The sequence below is a fragment of the Anolis sagrei genome, chromosome X (assembly GCF_037176765.1).
Source record: "Anolis sagrei isolate rAnoSag1 chromosome X, rAnoSag1.mat, whole genome shotgun sequence".
Classification (NCBI taxonomy): domain Eukaryota; kingdom Metazoa; phylum Chordata; class Lepidosauria; order Squamata; family Dactyloidae; genus Anolis; species Anolis sagrei.
The window spans coordinates 87,638,022-87,657,807 of record NC_090034.1 but is presented as its reverse complement, the minus strand read 5'-3'; the positions used below and the strand labels follow the sequence as shown (position 1 = coordinate 87,657,807).

At 42.9% G+C, this 19,786-nt stretch overlaps 1 protein-coding gene across 1 annotated transcript; it reads left to right on the top strand.

Moving 5' to 3' along the window:
• Window positions 1-27: 27 nt before the first annotated feature.
• FBL (fibrillarin) lies at window positions 28-19,786 on the top strand. Its single transcript, XM_067460661.1, has 9 exons — window positions 28-152; window positions 269-355; window positions 4,538-4,696; window positions 7,179-7,273; window positions 7,442-7,612; window positions 8,271-8,403; window positions 10,021-10,133; window positions 10,333-10,478; window positions 19,571-19,786. The coding sequence occupies exons 1-9, from the start codon at window positions 143-145 to the stop codon at window positions 19,593-19,595; spliced, it is 939 nt and encodes a 312-aa protein (XP_067316762.1). The 5' UTR covers window positions 28-142; the 3' UTR covers window positions 19,596-19,786.

The window sequence follows — 19,786 nt, the reverse complement described above, 5'->3', positions numbered from 1 at the left end:
TACCCCGCCCCCTCCCCGGCCTGCTCACGCACTTCCGGTGCGCCAAGGGATCCTGAGCGCGTGGGGCTCTGCGTGCTTGCACTTCCGGTCTTGGAATTTCAGGCGCGTGTGGCGTTCGTGCGGTCTGTGATCGGCAAGCAAGATGAGGCCCGGTGAGAGCGAGGAGAGGGAAGGAAGGAGGGGAGCCCTTAAGGCCGGAGGGAGGGAGGGAGGGCCCGAGAGGCCGCCCGGAGCCCGGCCTGACGTCTACCTTGTGCTCGTCCTGCAGGTTTCAGCCCTCGCGGGGGACGTGGGGACCGCGGAGGACGCGGCGGCTTCGGGGATCGTGGACGCGGAGGCTTCCGAGGAGGTCGAGGTGGGTTTCACGCTCGGTTTATTTTCAGTCCAAGCTGCCAGAAGTTCCTTTTTTGGATTACTCCCAAGTTTGTAGTAGGCGCAGAAACCTGCAGAAAGTTCTTCCTCGTGTTTAATTCTTCTTCTTCTTCTTTATTTATTAATTATGTATTTACTTCATTTGTATACCGCTATTCTCAGCCCTAAGGCGACTCATGGCGGTTTACAACAATCAAGCAAGAACAAGGCAAACAATCAGGCAAAAATTCAATGCGGCATCAACAAGATACTTAAAAACAATTAACACAGAAACAAATTAAACAATTTAACAGTAATAAACATTCAAGTGGTGCCTCATAACTACAATCATGATCCAAACTCGTCAGTCGTGGTTCCATTTCCTGAAGTCATTGCACTGCTTATTCAAGCGCCTGTTCAAATAGCCAGGTTTTCACTTTTCCCCGGAAAACCATCAAAGAGGGAGCCAATCTAATGTCCGTGGGAAGGGCATTTCACAGCCGAGGGGCCACCACCGAGAAGGCCCTGTCTCTCGTACCCGCCAGCCGTGCCTGTGTTGCAGGCGGGATCGAGAGCAGGGCCTCCCCGGAAGATCTCAAAGTCCTAGTGGGTTTGTAGGTGGAGATGCGATCGGATAGGTAACTTGGAAACTTTATACCCCGCCACCATCTCCCCAAGGGGACTCGGGGCGCCTTACATGAGGCTAAGCCCAACAATTACAACAGTGCAAATATACAACATAAAAATACTATAATGAAAATAAAATACAAGAAGCTGCCAGAAGTTCCTTTTTTGGATTACTCCCAAGTTTGTAGTAGGAGCAGTAACCGGCAGAAAGTTCTTCCTCGTGTTATTATTATTATTATTATTATTATAAAACTTTATACCCCGCCACCATCTCCCCAAGGGGACTCGAGGCGGCTTCCATGAGGCCAAGCCCAACAATTACAACAGTGCAAGTATACAACATAAAAATACAACAGTAAAAATATAATGAAAATAAAATACAAGAAGCATTACAAAGTAACACACACGGTGCAAATTAAAAGCACAATAATTGGGCACAGTGGGCAGGGCCAGTTGCAAAGTTAAAAAGATTTAAAACACTGGGTGGGATGAGCAGTGTAGTGTATCTGGAAGGAGGATCTGATGGGACGAAACAATGGGGTTTAATTGCACTGGAGGATATTTATTTATCGTGTCATCTGCAACCAGAACATTGTATTACATTTCTAACAGGACAAAACAAACAAACAGATAAAAAAAACACAAATTTTGCAAACTTGGTAGCTGATTAAATGTCCTTTGACCAGTATCTGGCCACTTGGAGTGCCTCTGGTGTTGCCACAAGAAGGTCCTCCATCGTGCATGTGGCAGGGCTCAGGTTGCATTGCAGCAGGTCGTCTGTGGTTTGCTCCTCTCCACACTCGCATGTCGTGGATTCAACTTTTTAGCCCCATTTCTTAAGATTGTCTCTGCATCTCGTGGTGCCAGAGCGCAGTCTGTTCAGCGCCTTCCAAGTCGCCCAGTCTTCTGTGTACCCAGGGGGGAGTCTCTCATCTGGTATCACCCATGGATTGAGGTGCTGGGTTTGAGCCTGCCACTTTTGAACTCTCGTTTGCTGAGGTGTTCCAGGAGGATAAAATAAAGTGCATCCGAGGGCATTTTATGCAGGGTTTGGTCAAGGTCAGGGATTGTTGATCATTCATTGAAGGCACACTGGAACAGCCAAGTTTTTAGGCTCTTCCTGAAGACTGCCAGGGTGGGCGCTTGCCTAATTTCTCCGGGGAGCGAGTTCCAAAGCCGAGGGGCCACTATAGACAAGGCCCTTTTCCTCATCCCCACAAGTCGCGCTTGCGATGGAGGCGGGAGCAAGAGAAGGGCCCTCCGGAAGATCGAAGGGGTTGTGTAGGTTCGTGGAAGGAAATGCAGTCACGAAGGTAGTTAGGTTTTTGTCTGCCATTTGAAGCTATTTCTCCATTGTGTCCTAGTTTTTTCAAAAATGACAAAAGATTGAGAACATGGAAAAAGAAAAACACTTGTGAATTCATAGCTCCATCTGAACAACAACTTGCTCAGGCATGGGCAAACTTAGGCCCGCCAGGTGTTTTGGACTTCAACTCCCACATTTCGTAAGGGTAGGCTGTTACGAATTATGGGAGTTGTAGTCCAAAACACCTGTTTGGTGTTTTGGACTTCAACTTTGTCCATGCTTGAGTTAGCTGATATTTAGGGAAGATAAGATTTCTGGAATCAGGATATTCTTTGTGCTATTTGGACAAGCTTAAGAAGCTACCCCAAGGTTCCAAATTGTTTGAGGAGAATATTGTTGCACCAGCTCCACTGGCTGCCAGTCTGCTACCAACCATAATTCAAAGTGCTGGCTTTAGCGTATAAAGCTCTAAACAGTTCCAGCTTACCTGTCCGATCATATCTCTCTCTATGAACCACCTCAGAGATTAAGATCGTCTGGGAAGGCCTGCTCTCAGTCTTGCTTCCTTGCAAATGCTACTGCAAATGCGAATTTAATTTAAATTTTTAGTGGTATTGGAATTATATGTGTTTTAAAGCATTGAATAATTGGAGTTGGAAGAGATCACAAGAGCCATCCATTCCCACCCCTTGCCATGCAGGAACACCCAATCAAAGCACCCCCGGCAGATGACTATCCAGTTTCTGTTTTAAAAATCTCCATAGAAAAAGACTCTGAGCCAGCATATTCCACTCTTGAAGGGCTCTTATCATCAGGAAATTCTTCCTATTGTTTCGGTAGAATCTCTTTCCCTGAAATGTAAACCCATTGTTCCAGGTCCTAGTCTCCAGAGCAGCAGAAGACAAGCTTGCTCCTGCCAGTTCAAATCAGATAATGTGGGATTTTATGCAGCTGTGTGGAAGGGGCCTAAACCTTTTTTCCTCCAGGCTTAACTTCCTCATAAGGTATGGCTTCCAATCTTTCATCAGTTTGGTTGCCCCTCTCTGTACACCTTCCGTATTTCCCATCTTCTCGAATTGTGGTCTTCCAGGTGTGGTCTGACCAATACAGAATTTTGTTGTTGTTTATTCGTTCAGTCACTTCCGACTCTTTGTGACTTAATGGACCAGCTCACGCCAGAGCTCCCTGTTGGCCATCTTGCCCTTGGTCAATCCCTCTTCCTTCCATTTTCCCCAGTATCATTATCTTCTCCAAGCTTTCCTGTCTTCTCATTATGTGGCCAAAGTACTTCATTATACTGTCGAAGGCTTTCATGGCTGGAATCACTCAGTTCTTGTGGGTTTTTTTCGGGCTATATGGCCATGTTCTAGAGGCATTTCTCCTGACGTTTCGCCTGCATCTATGGCAAGCATCCTCAGAAGTGAGGTCTGACCTCACCTCTGAGGATGCTTGCCATAGATGCAGGCGAAACGTCAGGAGAAATGCCTCTAGAACATGGCCATATAGCCTGAAAAAACCCACAAGAACTGAGCGAAAGTACTTCATCTTTGCCTCTAATATCTTTCCCTCCAGTGAGCAGTCGGACTTCATTTCCTGGAGTATGGACTAGTTTGATCTTCTCTGTCCCGCAATCTAGACGCAATACTCCTATTGAAGCAATCTAGAATTGTGTTGGCTTTTAAACTGCTACATCAAACTGTTGACTCATTCTCAGCCTATGGTCTATCAAAAATTCTATTTCATTTGTATTGTGTAAGTGTCATAATATACATTTCTCTACTTTAAAATCCATTTTCTTCATTTTTGGCTGGACAGTAATTGATCAGGTTTGTGAGGCCCTTAGCAAAAACATTCCTCCAAGCATCTGTAAGGTATAAGCTATCCCTTGCAGAAGTCCAGCTTGATTAAACCTCCTCAGACCATGGTCCAAGAAACCAAATTGTTCCTATTGGCACTGTATGCGAAGCCAGTTATTCATTTCTATAGTGCTTATCTCCCTTCCTGTGCTGTGTCCTTGAATTGGGAGGAAGATAATATTATGACCTGGGTATCAAGGCCATTTAGCTTCCTACCCATAGCTTTATAATCCCGTATGATCTCCTGAAGGCTACAACTTGCAGTGTCACTGGTTCCTTAGGTCGACTAAAAGAAAGGATAATGTTCTCTGCATTTGACAAACCTTGCCAGACTTTCTGCTACAGCTACTATTTGAATGTTTCATATCCAGTTCCTTTCCTTCTCTTTTACTCACAGGTGGATTTAATTCTCCTGGAAGAGGAGGTGGAGGACCTTTCCGAGGCGGCAGGGGAGGCAGCAGAGGAAGAGGTGGCCCACGTGGCGGCGGCGGCCGAGGAGGTCGGGGTGGCTTCAGAGGAGGCAGAAAGGTGACAGTGGAGCCTCATAGGCATGAAGGTAAGAGAGGCTTAATGTGTTAAAATGGGGAGATAATTGGTCTTCCAGGCACTTCCAAAGCTTATTGAATCTTCCAAGCTCTCAATTTCCCTGAAACCATACATCCCAATCCCCACAGCAACAACAGAACTATCCTAGAAAATAGGAAGTTGTCTTGACCAGTCCCATCTGTAGAGGGAATTTACAGGTTAAAATAGGTCTGCATCTGAACTGTAAAAGAAACATACAGTTATCTGAGGAAAATGATGTTCTCAGCTGCAAAGCTGATAAAAGATCAACTATATTTGTTTAGAGCACACCAGCATGTGCGGCCTCTGGTTTTGTCAAATATAATACAAATAAAGGTGTAAGGCAAATGTGAAGGCACTATTCCATCTTGAGTGCAGCAACAACAATACCTGGGGTCACAAAGAAAAATAATTAAGAAGCCCTGCACTAGAATGTTGAGGACTGGCAGAGCATAGAAGACACCCTTCTTAGAGTCATAGAGTTGGGAGAGGCCACATGGCCATCCAGTCCAACCCCCTTTTAGAAATTCCTTCATTTCTCTGCTTGGCAGCTTTGTCTGATGGCCCAGTTGGTCTCTGTCATGTTGCAGATCATTGTCCGCTGACCTACTTACTCAAACGTCCACCTGGATTCTGTATACTCACCTACATAGAGTTTATGGTCACCTTAGTTTTATTTACCATTAAGAGGTATTTTTTTAGTCTGTGACCATGACCACAGACTTGGGCATGTTTATCTGAGAATAAGCCTAATTGAAATCAATGGAGTTTTGTTAAACCAATTTAGGATTTATTTTGTTACACCAGTGGTTCCCAATGTTGACAATGATTGGATAGTCTCAGAGTTGCAGTCCAAAATGTTATTTTTCTTAATTAAGTTTTAAATCTGTATTTGGCTGCAGAGTGGCTTCTTATGGGGCATGTTTTATTTTTAAATTTTGTATCCCCTTTAAATGAATTTAAATTATTTTAATGTAATGATTTGAACTGTTCTGAAAATGTCAGTGTTAGATATTAGTTGAGTCTTTTGTGGGTACTTTTAATCCCACTTCAGGAGAAAGTTGGCATATAAATGAAACAAATGAATAGCTCTGTGTTTAAGTGGATGACTTGTGACTCTTCAACTTTATGTATCTTTGTTTACTCTTTATCTATGTCTCTCTTTGAACAGAATTCAAGATGGTTGTTGGCCATGTAAAACAGAGTATATTTTTAAAATGTCAATACAAAAGTTAAAAGCGGTTTATGACCACTGTTTGAAACACAATAGCTTTAAAAATTATATAATAAAAATGCAACACAAACCGCATCTGCTGCAATGAATTAAAAACCAAATGCCTGCCTAAATGAAAAAGGATTTGCATGCAATCAGAAAGACAACAGAGAGGAAACTAGATAGACCTTCCATGGGAGTAAATTCCACAATTTGGAAGCAAGCACTGGGAATACTCTATGCGTCTTCACCAAACATGCCTATGATGATGGTGAGACCAAGAAGCAGTCATTCCCCTCAGGTCTTAAAGCTCAGATGGGCTCATGTAGCACACTGCCATAAGCCCAAGGCACTGTAACTGACAGGAATGATGGAAGTGGTAGTTCGTCAACATCTGAATAGCTACAAGTTGTCCGCCCCATTTATAGATGTTCTGTATGTTTAGTACCTTAACAAACACATTTTCCAACTGCAGTTTTGGAGTTTTGTTTGTTTTCCCATATGGCTCAGGTCCAGGCTATTTGGATGATGGCATTCTCTTGTACAAATGTGCCTGGGTCCTGAGATCTTCAGGAGTGGCCCTTCTCTCAGTTGCACCTCCAACTCAAGCTCGGTTGGTGGGAACAAGAGAACAGGGCCTTCCTTCTCGGTGGCTGCCCCTCTACTCTGGAACTCCCTTCTTCCCATGAAATCCAGAATGGCCCCTCCCTGCTGTCCTTCTGGCATCAGGCTAAAACATTTGTTTTCAGGCAGGCTTTGAAAGAAGGAGGTTTTTAAGACCAAGTCAGGGGGTCTTGTGGTTGTAGCTATGAATATGTATTTATTTACTATATTTATACCCTGCCCTTCTCACACTGAAGAGGACTCAGAGCAGCTTACAAGTAGGCAACAATTTGATGCCTCATAAACAGACATACAAACAAAATAAACATATACATTAAAAACCAAAAAGTTTAAAACATCTCAACATTAAAACCAATTATTAAAATCATGCAATCCAAAATTATAGTCAGGAGCCATTCCATTTTTTATTCCACTATTCCATATTCATTTTAATTGGTTTTAACTGTTTACTTTTAATACTATTCAGATTTAATTCTATTTTCATGTTTGTGCATTTTTAGGCTTTACACTGAAATATATTGGTTTTACTGTAAGCTGCTTTGAGTCTTTTTTTTACAGAGAAAAAGTGTGATACAAATAATATAAATAATAATCATAATTCCTTAAATCAATTGTTATCTTATTTTGTTTTTCTAAGGAGTTTTCATCTGTAGAGGAAAGGAAGATGCACTTGTGACAAAGAACATGGTACCTGGGGAGTCTGTGTATGGAGAGAAGAGGATTTCTGTCGAGGTGGGTAGTGAGTGATGTGTTTGGGGGAAGCTTCAGATAGCAGAGTGGAAAAACAGCATAGTTTGTAAAAAAAGGAAGGATTGATCAAGCACATTTCAAGTATGAATATTTATTTTATTCTGTAAACTTTTTTTACATTCAATATGTTTTTTCCCCTTTTTCTTTAAGGATGGTGAAATAAAGGTGGAATATCGTGCCTGGAACCCTTTCCGTTCTAAGCTGGCTGCTGCGATCCTTGGGGGCATTGATCAGATTCATATCAAACCAGGCAGTAAAGTGTTATACTTGGGAGCAGCATCAGGGACTACAGTGTCTCATGTCTCTGACATAGTTGGACCGGTAAGCGACTGTTGGAACACTTGAAACTAGGATGAGAATTTGTCAGAAATGCGTGCCCTTCTGCATGTTGTCAGACTGCAATATCAATTAGGCTTAATTAGGACAGCTCATATTGAGGGCTCATGTGGGCTGCTGTTCAACACCTGGAGGAACACATGTTGCTCATCAGAAAAAATGAGTTTGGGTGGTTTTGGGGTTGCCAAAACATTTTTGACGGCCTGTAAGGTAAAGCAAGGGTTTGTTTCTGATGTTGAGAGGCATTCCAGTGCTACCTATCTCCAGTGAAAACTTAGTTTGGCTATTCATGGCATTTAGACTGAGTGCAACCCATCTAATCCCCAATTTCAAGCTGGGGCAGAAGGCCGAACTTTTCTCTATAGCTAGAGTTTGGAAAAGTGATATTCTGAAATATCTCTCTCAGAATCCCCTAGCCGGTCTAGGAAATGTAATCTAAAGAGGCAATATTTCCATTCCAGGAAATGATCTGAATTGCTGCATTACCCCAGTTGATTTTTTTTAACTATCTGGTCAGAAGTGTATTTGTAGATACAACTGCAGCACTGGGTCTTTTGAATGCTTTTTCAAGGTACTGTTAGCCGCTTCATTGCGCAAGTAGATAAAGTGTGCTCTGTGTTCCTTTCTGTATCTCATCAAACAGGAAGGTCTTGTGTATGCTGTTGAGTTTTCCCATCGCTCAGGCCGCGACCTCATTAATGTAGCAAAGAAGCGAACCAACATCATCCCTGTAATCGAGGATGCCCGACACCCACACAAATACCGCATGTTGATTGGTAAGATGCATGTAAAGCCTTTCCTCCTGTACAGATAGCAGCACCTGTGTTATGATTCAACTGGACGTTTCTCACTAGATTGTCCCTTTGTCTCCTGCCCTTACATACACAGAAGGATCAGAAGGTTGAACACAAAAATCCTTATAATGAATCAGACTGACTTGGCTCAGCATAATCTACTCCAGGGCTGGTGAAAGTGCAGCCAGTATGCCATGTGTGGCCTCTCAGCTCCCTGGTAATACTGAACACCCACCCAATCATTCGATAAATATTTTTAGTCCACTTTTTAGGTAGGGATTTTTTTGGCCTGCAGACAGCCTCAAATGTGTTAAACCTGCCCAAAAAAGTGGTGGTTTCACTCCCCCTCCCCCCCAAAAAAACCCACATTACAAAATAATGAAATCTATCAAAAGCACAGTATCAAGAATTTGATTCACTTACCTGTGTCTGGGAACCCCCCCCCCCCCCCATATCTTCTTCCCCTCTTCCTTCAGTCTTATCCATTGGTAGTGGCCTGAAGATTTGTCGCAGGTTTCCAGGAATAGAACCCAGTACCATCTGCAAGCAAACCACAAAACCTGTTGCCCTAATTGCATTACTTAAATTATTTTGGAGAACAGCTTCTGTCATCTCTACTCAGTACAGGATGGTGGATGTTGTGCCCAAAATCTCTGGAGATAATCTTGGTTGGGAAAGGCTGCCCTAAATGACTGGGTCAGCTAGGACTAGCAATTGTTGTTAGACTGGAAACATTAAGCCAGTTTACTGTCTTCCATCCTGTCGTATTTCACAGTGTTTTATGGGGGGAGGGCGTTGAAGGATAAAGAAAAAGCTGTTATACTTCATTGAATAGCAGGAAGGAAAAGCAGGATGTAAATGTTATGTATACTAAATAGGTTAATAAGACACTTGCTACTTCCCAGCAATTGGCCTTACAACGGCAATGGCAAATACTGAAAGTGTAGATCTGGTTTATTTATTTATTTATTTAAAGCATTTCTATTCCGCCCTTCTCACCCCGAAGGGGACTCAGGGCGGAGCACAACATAAAAAAAGCAAACATTCAATGCCAAAACATACTAGACCATACACATACAAAAACATTAAAATCACTTATCTTGACATTAAAATCCTCTAGTTAAAACTGTCTCAACAACCATATTGAATTTGGTTGGCAAACTAAGAGTTCTTATCGCCGCCTCATTACACAGTCCCAAAGGCTCGGTCCCACAGCCACGTTTTTATCAACCTTCTGAAGGACAAGAGGGAGGGGGCTGACCTGATCTCATTAGGAAGGGAGTTCCATAGCCGAGGGGCAATCACTGAGAAGGCCCTGTCTCTCATTCCCGCCAAACACACCTGTGATGGTGGCGGGACCGAGAGCAGCCCCCCCCCCCCCCCCCCAGAAGATCTTAATCTCTGCGGTGGTTCATAGGGGGAGATGCGTTCAGACAGATAAATTGGGCATAGTGTTCCCCAGATAATGAACCACAAGCCCTATAATCCCCAGCCAATAGCTAACCTAGTTGAGGCTGATAAGAACTGCAGTGGTTCAAAGAAGATTTATGAATAATAGTCTTCAGATCCCTTTGTCTAACGTATCTTTTCTCTTTCCAGGCATGGTGGATGTAATCTTTGCAGATGTAGCTCAGCCTGACCAGTCACGTATAGTTGCTTTAAATGCACACAATTTCTTAAAAAATGGTGGCCATTTTGTCATCTCCATTAAGGTAACTCTTAGTATGACTTTTGTACGATTTATTTTCTTTGAATGTGGCTTGAAATATGACTATTCACATGCTGCCTGAGTACCTGATATCAATGTAGGTTGCATTATAAGAATAATGACTTGTTGCCCACCACCCTGTCCTCTTCCAGATTTCAGGAGCTGGAGTATTTAACTGACCGATGCACATCTCTTTTGTTCAGGCAAACTGTGTTGACTCAACAGCAGCCCCCGAAGCAGTTTTTGCATCAGAGGTAAAGAAAATGCAGCAGGAAAATATGAAACCCCAAGAACAGTTAACTTTGGAGCCCTATGAGCGAGACCATGCAGTGGTGGTTGGCATTTACAGGTATGATGAAATATTTTATTTTTATTAAAAAGAATGTTCTGTTTTTAAAATTACATATAGGAATACAAATATAGGGGGGGAAAACCTTCAGAGGGTTATAAAGACATTGCAATTACACAAAAAGAAACCAAAATAGTGGAGAAGGAAACTGATTTCTAACTTTTTTTTTCTAATGGTTGGATGTGATGTAATTATATGTATTAGTAATGGTTGGATGTGATGTAATTATATCTATTCTAATGGTTGGATGTGATGTAATTATATGTATTAGTACCTATACTTTTACAATTTATGTACTCCTACTAGCAGTGGAGTTTTCAGAGAGGAAATTAGTAAATGACCTCTCTGAAAATTCCACTCCTAGTATGAGTAAATTATTCCCACAGAAAGACAATGGTGCTTCTCGGTCTTTCATAAAACTACTCACTGACTTTTCTTTAATTAATTTATTTACTGTATTTATACCCCACCTGTTGGAATCGCAGACACCTTAAAGGGCCAGACTCAAAAGTGGCTTTAAAACAGAGTTTATTAAAACAAAAGAAAAAGGATGCAAAGGTACTTAAATGCAGTGCCACTGGTCAAAACTCAAACAAACCAGACCTGGTCCAAAAAGGTTGACAGAATTATAATCCGGATAAACTGGATGCAAAAGAAACGACTCAAACAAAGCACTGTGAGGCAAAACAAAAGGCACAGTACACAAATGGTTGACAAAAAGGAGGGGCCGCAGGAAGAGAAGCGTCGTCAGCTGAAGTCCAGGGTTGAAGCGGGAGAAATCCGAAACAGCGCTGCTCCAGTGTCCGCAGAAGCAGCGTCTTTAGCCAAGCCGGTCTATGTCCAGGAAGGGAGAAGTCCACATTCACGAGAAGCCAATCCGGGTCAGTAACATGCAAACGATCAGGAAATCCAAACTGCAGATCCCAAACCAACGGGGAGCACGAAACGGGCAGCAACAAGTCCACACACAGCACCCAACACACGAACGTTCATCAACACCTTGCCTTCTGCAAGGACCCATCACCCCTGAACCCACTTTTATTTACAAATCATCATCTGAAGATGAACTGACTACTGCCCCATCAGAATCCCCCGCAGCTGCTCCCAGCTCTTCACGTGAATTCCCTTGTCCTTCCCTCCAAGTCCTCCATCTCCTGTCAAGACTTAGGTCGCCCCAAGACTCAGTTGGATCCCCTGATTGCCAGTCTTCACTCCCAGAGAACCCCTTAAAGGTATCATTTGTGAGGTTGGCTCCTCACAAATAGCTTGCACTTCTCATATCTTAGTCCAATCCATGGTGTCTCCTTTTTCTTCTTCACTCCTTGACCCATCATCCCCAGAGAACCCCATAAAGGTATCATTTGTGAGGTTGGCTCCTCACAAGGTATCATTTGTGAGGTTGGCTCCTTCTCATATCTTAGTCCAATCCATGGTGTCTCCTCCTCCTTCACTCATTGACCCATCATCCCCAGTGAATCCCTCAGACGACTCCTCATCTGTAGGTGCTGTAAATATGTCCTGGATCTTCTTTCTCTGCTGCTCATCATCAGATTCCTGCTCCCGAGTAACCCTTTTCCCCCTTCTGGCACCCATACTACTGTTTGTAACATTACTCACAGGCTCTACTACAACACCACCCTTCTCAACCCTGTAGAGGACTCTAATCAGCTTTTATATATAGGCAACAATTAGATGCCAACACACACATAATAAAAACATAAGCATTAAAACAATAATTAAAACACAATAAAAGATTAAAACCAATTATTTAAAATCACGCAATCTAACATCATAGTAGGTGGCTGTTCTAATTTATTATTTCGTCTTTTCTTATTGCACTACTAGATTACTCATTGAATGCTTGGGTCAGGAGGGAGAGGGCTGATCTAATTTCACTAGGGAGGGAGTTTCATAGCCAAGGCACCACCACTGAGAAGGCCCTGTCTCTCGCCCCACCAATCGCACCTGTGAAGGAGATGGGACTGAGAGCAGGGCCTCCCTGAAAGATCTTAATCTTCTAGTGTAGCTCATAGAGGGAAATCATTCGTACAGAGAAACTGGGCCAGAACTGTTTAGGGGTTTATAGACTAAAGCCAACATTTTGAGTTGTGCTCGGTAGCAGACTGGCAGGCAGTGGAGTTGACACAACAGGAAGGATGTCCTCTCTTTGTTGGACTACTTAAAGTTTCCGAACAGTCTTCAAAGGCAAACCCATGTAGAGCGCATTGCAGTAGTATATTCAGGATGTAACAAGAGCGTGGACCACCGTGGCCAACTCTGGCTTCCCAAGAGAAGATACTTAACTTACCAATTTCAGCAAGGTCATAGAGTTTTATTCTTTCCATTTCTACAAATACAAAAATCTAGCTGATGTAATTATACACTAGCCCCTTGGTGTTTGCAAGGCTTGGAAGCACAGGATTCCTTTGAAAACATGAATATCTGAAGCTCCGCGCTAATACCCCCCCCCCCCCCCAAAATATTTAAACACCTTCTGGTTCTCTGAATCCTGAGTTCATGACAGTGTGTGCTTCCTTCAATGAAACCATCCCTTCACCTCTTCTTTCTTGGCAGATGGTGGTGCAGAGCAAATTGTTCTAGCCTACTTCCCCCACCCATCTTTGTCTGCCTAAACAGGCTGCAGAAGCCACTTCCACTTCACAGGAGTCTATTTTTCATGGGTGGTGCCTAGTTTGGACACTGGTGCTGTATGCTACCCCAGACCTGCAACTCTCCATCCTCTGTCTTGTCCTCTTCCTCCTCCTTTGCAGAAGTGAAAACTCCAGGCAGAAATGTCTCCATTAAGTCAGTAGTAGAGGGCCATGTCCTGCAGCCACTCTACTGTAGTAGCCACTGCTGCTTCTGCCTCGCATGCCCCACTGGTGGTATCAAGAATGAGGGGTAGGCCTCACTTTCTGCCATCCCAACAGTGTCTGGCCTGTGGGGGGCTCCTCCTCTTACATGCTATGTGTATCTCTTCTTATTCTGCAATCTGGTGCCTTTAAGTTATTTATACAGAGCTTCAAGTATCTTTGCACACATAAATATTGTGGTGAATTATATTGTCTACTTTTAACCTTGAAAGTATCATAAATACAGTCTGGATGCTCTCTCTCATTGTCGTGCAGGAAAATGTGATCAGTTTTAGGGAAAGGGGGTGACCCAGTCCGACACCCCTTCTGTCCTCACTATCATGTTTTTGGTGCTCTGTGTGATCACTCTGCTTATGTTTGCCCAGTGGCTACCTCATGATAGAGGCATCTCCATGCTGCATGGCCAAAGAGGGGGTTGCCTGGGATCTGTGGCCTCCTAAGAACAGCGCAGGAGGCAACCCCACTGTGGGCAAACATGATGTTGGATTCTAATGTTGGATTCTCTGTTGGACCTGAGAAGTCCATATAACAGTAATGCATGAGAGCTCCTCCTCCTCCTGATGATACAAAAGAGAAGCAAAAACTGGCTGGGGTGTTCAAGATACTCCTGCTCTTCTGCACGCTTCCATTGAAGAGGGCTGTTTCTCCTTGATCTAATATCTTCCTGCCCTCCTCCTGGCTAGATGTCTCCACAGTAGGAATGTTTATGCTACTTATGGCCTGTTCCCAAACGTACAAAAAGCCACTCCAGGTTTCATAGAATCACAGTCGGAAGAGATCACATGGCCCATCAAGTCCAATCCCTTTCCATGCAGAAAAGCACAAAATACCCCTGACAGATGGCCATCCAGCTTCTCTTTAAAAGCCTCCAAAGAAGGAGTTTCCATCACACTCTGAGGCAATGAGTTCCACTGTTGAACAGCTCTTATGGTCAGGAGGTTCTTCCTCATAATTATAGAATAATAGAGTTGGAAGAGACCACATGGGCCATTTATCTCCTGCCACGAACCATAATGAAGTTTAAGATCATCAGGATAGGTCCCCTCTCGATCCCACCACTATCGCAAACACGGTTGATGGGGATGAGAGACAGGGCTTTCTCAGCAGTGGCCCCCTACCTATGGAACACCCTCCCTAAAGATATCAGATTGGCCACCTCCCTCTTGTCTTTTAGAAGGGAAATCAAGACCTGGTGATGGGACCAAGCGTTTGATCAGTGAGCAGCAAGTGGAAGAAGATCACACAACTTATGGCAATGAATTGACCCGGACTGGTTTTTGGATTTCGATTTTAATGGATGTATCTTAATTAATTGTTTTGTTTTAATTTTTAATATTTTGATTGTACTGTGGTTGTTTTTATGATGCTACCATCATATGATGCTTTTGTTAGGCCGTCCTGAGTCCCCCTTCGCGGGGAGAAGGTTGGGGTATAAATATAGGAAATAAATAAATAAATTTAGTCCAACCCCCTTCCATGCAGGAAAAGCACAGAAGTACCCCTGACAGAAGGCCATGCAGCCTATATTTGCCTAAAGTGAAGTTGCCTACTGTGAAGCTTTTGGGAAGCTGCAAATCTTGGGCAAAGACAACCACATTTTACTGTATGTCTAGGATGGCAATATCCATGAATCATTCTTAGGACATTTTCAAGTTAATAAGGGATAAAGCTAAGTTGCCAAGACATAGAGGCTTTGGGTCAGGGCATTCAGGCAGTTGTGGCCAGACTCTGGAACTTCCCCTGAATAAGGGAGCCAGTGTAGCAGCCCCCGTGGTCCAATTAGCAGGCAAAGACAGTACAGTCTCCACCCTCAAACATGGAGGACCAATTTGTGTTTCTTCCATATTTTTTTTCCTCTTTGTCGTGGTAAAAAGAACTTTGGCTTAATTTTTTTATCTTCAGGATTTTCCAAATCAGACCATGAATTTGAGTCCAGCTTTTTTTCATCACATATGGTTAAGTCCTCGTTTGCTACTCACATTTCCAAACCGACATTAGCAGTCCCTTTGTACATCCTGGATAATCTCTCTGGAATCAATTACTATATTTGACTATACGGTGAAATCTAACTTTACTATTGCCTGGTTGAACTTGTGTCTGGATGTAGGGAAGGGATGGGCAGCCTTATTGTGAGGCTGCAAAAAAAAGTCAGACCTCACCTTCTGCTGTGCTCAAGCTTAGGGACAAATGCTCAATTTCAGCAGTAAAGAAACCATGTGTTAATATTGCATTATATTGTGTGTGTGTCCCCATTCGTCAATATTACAGTAGCATTCACAATCTCTCCACAAAGAGAATATGCAGTCCTCTAGCTGTTGAATTGCAATTCCCATTGGCTCTAGGAAGCATAGCTATGAAGAGATTGCAGTCCATCAGGACTTTGTGAGGGGTGTTCACAAAACTTTGTCCAAACCCCATTGATATTTCAATATTAATATGAGCCTTATTTCACATCAAACTGTTTGTTTCCCTAGCACTAAATAATCTTCTTTGAGTGATATTGGCTCTCTTAAGGTTCATTCACAGTTGAGCTTGAAACAGGCACTTTTAGCATACTACGTCTAGGGATCACTGAGAACATGTGTCACTTGTTTTCTCATTCTGGAAAAATGAACTTGGTGACAATGAACAATTGCACAGAATGTGCTTGGTTCCTCCCACCCACTATCTCTCTATACAAAAAAACAACAACAACTATTCAGCTCCCTTTTCCAAATGCCCTGGGTATTGAAAACAGAAAGGATGCATATCATCCAGAGGAGGATATGTCCAGAGGAGGGTGACTAAAATGATCAAGGGTCTGGAGAACAAGCCCAATGAGGAGCAGCTTAAAGAGCTGAGCATGTTTAGCCTGAAGAAGACAAGGCTGAGAGGAGACATGATAACCATGTATAAATATGCGAGAGAAAGTCATAAGGAGGAGGGAGCAAGCTTGTTTTCTGCTGCCCTGGAGACTAGGACACGGAACAATGGCTTCAAACTACAAGAACTTCCTGACTGTGAGAACCGTTCAGCAGTGGAACTCTCTGCCCTGGAATGTGGTGGAGGCTCCTTCTTTGGAAGCTTTTAAACAGAGGCTGGATAGCCATCTGTCGGGGGTGCTTTGAATGCAATTTTCCTGATTCTTGGCAGGGGGTTGGACTGGATGGCCCATGAGGTCTCTTCCAACTCTATGATTCTATTATTTTATCCCACCAGCCAAAGCAGCAACGATTACTGAACCATATGCCAACAGCAAGAGAAAATCAGTCTGTATTCAAAGGGATGCAAATGCATGTTCTGGCCATGTGAAATGTATCCCTTCTCTTCACCTTCATACCTTAATTTGTGGTTCTTGTCATTCAAAGCCTAAGCTTGCAAGGACAGGCTGTAACTTTTCTAAATTGATGCAAACTATTGTATCAGAGCTTTTATATTCTAATTGTTGAAACCCCACCAGTGACATTATTCTTGCTGGGATGGTAATGTGTAAATTTTGAAAGACAGTACTATCCAGCCTAGCCAGTTCAAATCCTCTCCAGCACTACCATTTTTTTCCCTTCTTTTTAGCAGTAAGAATGGTGGTAAGGGAGGGAATATCAAAATGGAAAAGAATACTAGTGATCAAAAATGAGGAAGAGATGACCTTCTGAGTTGGCTCTGTCAATCACACTAGATAAGTGGTTCCCAACCTTTTTTTGACCAGGGACCACTATGACCAGGGACCACTCTCCAATATTAGTACCAAAAATTATGAATCTGTTTTTGGTCTACTTTAGATTTGGTTTGGTTATTTGAGGTGCTAATTCAGAAAATTGCAATGGATAGACCACATCAGCTTGAGTTTCTGATACAGAATATATGCCATCCAGTAGTCGCTGTCTGCTTGCCCATATAAAACCTAGGGTAGATATTGTAGTAATCTTTCATGTGATATTCAGCCTCTCTCCTCCCAATGTCCCCGTTGCCTTAGCACTATAAGAGGGTTTCACGAGACTAGTTACTCCCGTTGCCACTTGGTTTCAAGGCAATGGTGTAGTAATGGTTAGGCCGCAGACCATATTTTTGTTCTTGAGGACCACTGCCCTAGATAGACTATTGGCAGTGTTTGCCGGGGGGGGGGGGGGGGTAGAAACTAAATATCTTCAATCACTCAAAGACCAAAAGTTTTACACCCTTAGACAAGTCTAACTGATTTATTGAGCCAGTTTATACAACTGAGGAGCTTTAGGGTCTTCCTTCATAAGTGGACAGGATTATTCTATGAGTATTTTCTTTGTCTCTTGAGATGTCTTGAAAGGATGTGAATATGGGGTTCTCTTAATTTATCCTTCTTTAGCATGAAGCATGTGTGGTTAGGATTCTGGAGAAGGTATACTAGCAAACAACTAATTGTGGTTCAAGAAATGTGCTTTAGGAATTGGTTTATCTGATATTCTGACAATGTTATCACACTAAGCTAAGTGCCATCAAAATTTCAGGAGTGCGTCTAGTTCCGTGATGGCGAACCTATGACATGCGTGTCAGCACTGACACGCGTAGCCATTTTTGATGACATGCAGCCGCATATAGAGAAGCATGGGTTCGCATGCCAAGGACATTTCATCCTTTGCTCCTGCATGGCCAAGTGCAGTAGCCGAGGATGAAACATTTGCTGTAGTGTAGGCATGCTGTGCTGGAGGTCTGTAGGCCAAAATAACAGAATTCTGGCACCAATTTATTTATTTATTTATTTTCGGCATTTATTTGCCGCCCTTCTCACCCCGAAGGGGACTCAGAGCGGCTTACAAGTAATATGTATATACAATATATTATATTATTACCATAACACACGCAGTGGGTTAAAGCACTGAACTGCTGAGCTTGTTGATCGAAAGGTCGCAGGTTCGATTTCGGGGAGCAGCGTGAGCTTCCGCTGTCAGCCCTAGCTTCTGGCAACCTAGCAGTTCGAAAACATGCAAATGTGAGTAGATCAATAGGTACCGCTCCGGCGGGAAGGTAACGGCGCTCCATGCAGTCATGCCGGCCACATGACCTTGGAGGTGTCTACGGACAACGCTGGCTCTTCGGCTTAGAAATGGAGATGAGCACCACACCCCAGAGTCAGACATGACTGGGCTTAATGTCAGGGGACAACCTTTACCTTTACCAATATTACTATATTGTACTATACCATTATACTGTAATATTATTAGTAATATTACATATAATATAAAATATATAATTATAATATATAATTATTAGTATTATATTGTATTACATTATACTACTATAAATATCATATGTATATACAATATATTATATTATTAGCACAGTGCAGGAGACAAGGTGGAACTGTCTTCCTGGTCCCCTCTCTTCACTCTGGTCCCAGAGCAGTAGTTGGTGCTGTGGGGAGGAGCTCCCAACTGATGACACTTCACGCTGGTTTCATCCTCTTTTTTGTTTTGGTCAAAGCGTCTAGGTCTGGGACTTCTGGTTAGGCCGTTAGGGGATCTTTGACCTCACTTCCAGCCAGTGGAGCAGGGAGGAGAATGCCGCGGGGGATGCATCTTTAGGAGCCCTGTGATCGCCATTACTAGCAACCACATAACCACAGCAACCATCATCCAGTCTACTGTTCTGGGTGTCGTGGATATCTAATTTACCATCATTACTGAAATAAGTGAGGGGGAGGCTGGGAGAGGCAAGGGTCTGTGCTATGGGTGCCATTTCCCGCCATTAGAAACAGTGGCAGCCATCTTAATTTACACTAAGCAGGTAAGTTAAATAATTAGTTTTTGGTTTATTTAAAAAATGTATATTATAATTATACTTTTTTGTTATTTAAACTATAAATATCACAAAATTAGGTTTTTTCCCCCTCAAAGTGACACCCCACCCAAGTTATGTTTGGTTTTTTTGGCGAATTTTGACACACTCAGTTCAAAAGGTTGTTCATCACTGGTCTAATTCGTGTTGGATGGAGATTGCCAGTCTCCAAGGTAGAGCTAGGAAGCAATTATTCCTGAATTCCTTGAGAGCTGGCACCAGTCAGAGCTGACAGTACTGGGCTAGATGGAACATCTGATTTGGTATAAGGCTGTATTCCTCTAAAATTGGAGGGACCCTGTGCTGTGTTAAATTTCTCAGCTGTGTTACTGCAAGTAGCTGTCTTGTACATCAAATACTTGAGAACTGTAGAACCCAACAGCCCCGTTTAATACCTTTCTTGGTTAACAGATTTTTCCCTTTGTCTTCCAGGCCACCACCTAAACAGAAGAAATAATGTGTAGGAGCTATTGGTGTCTTTCATGACAATGCTTCAGCTCTGAATGTCCCCTCATTATACTTTATGAAACAGGTCTTTTTCTACAGAAGAAACCCCGCCTTCCAAAGAGCAATGTGTTCATGTTGCTTTTTATTTGTATTTGAGATTCTCATGTATGCATATTTTTATTAAAATAACTAATATAGAGA

What these genes read in the sequence shown, in the direction of transcription:
- FBL (XM_067460661.1), top strand. An exon ending in TCTCTGACATAGTTGGACCG is followed by an intron (nt 7,613 to 8,270) that starts GTAAGCGACTGT and finishes CTCATCAAACAG; the next exon opens with GAAGGTCTTGTGTATGCTGT. An exon ending in GTGGTGGTTGGCATTTACAG is followed by an intron (nt 10,479 to 19,570) that starts GTATGATGAAAT and finishes TTTGTCTTCCAG; the next exon opens with GCCACCACCTAAACAGAAGA.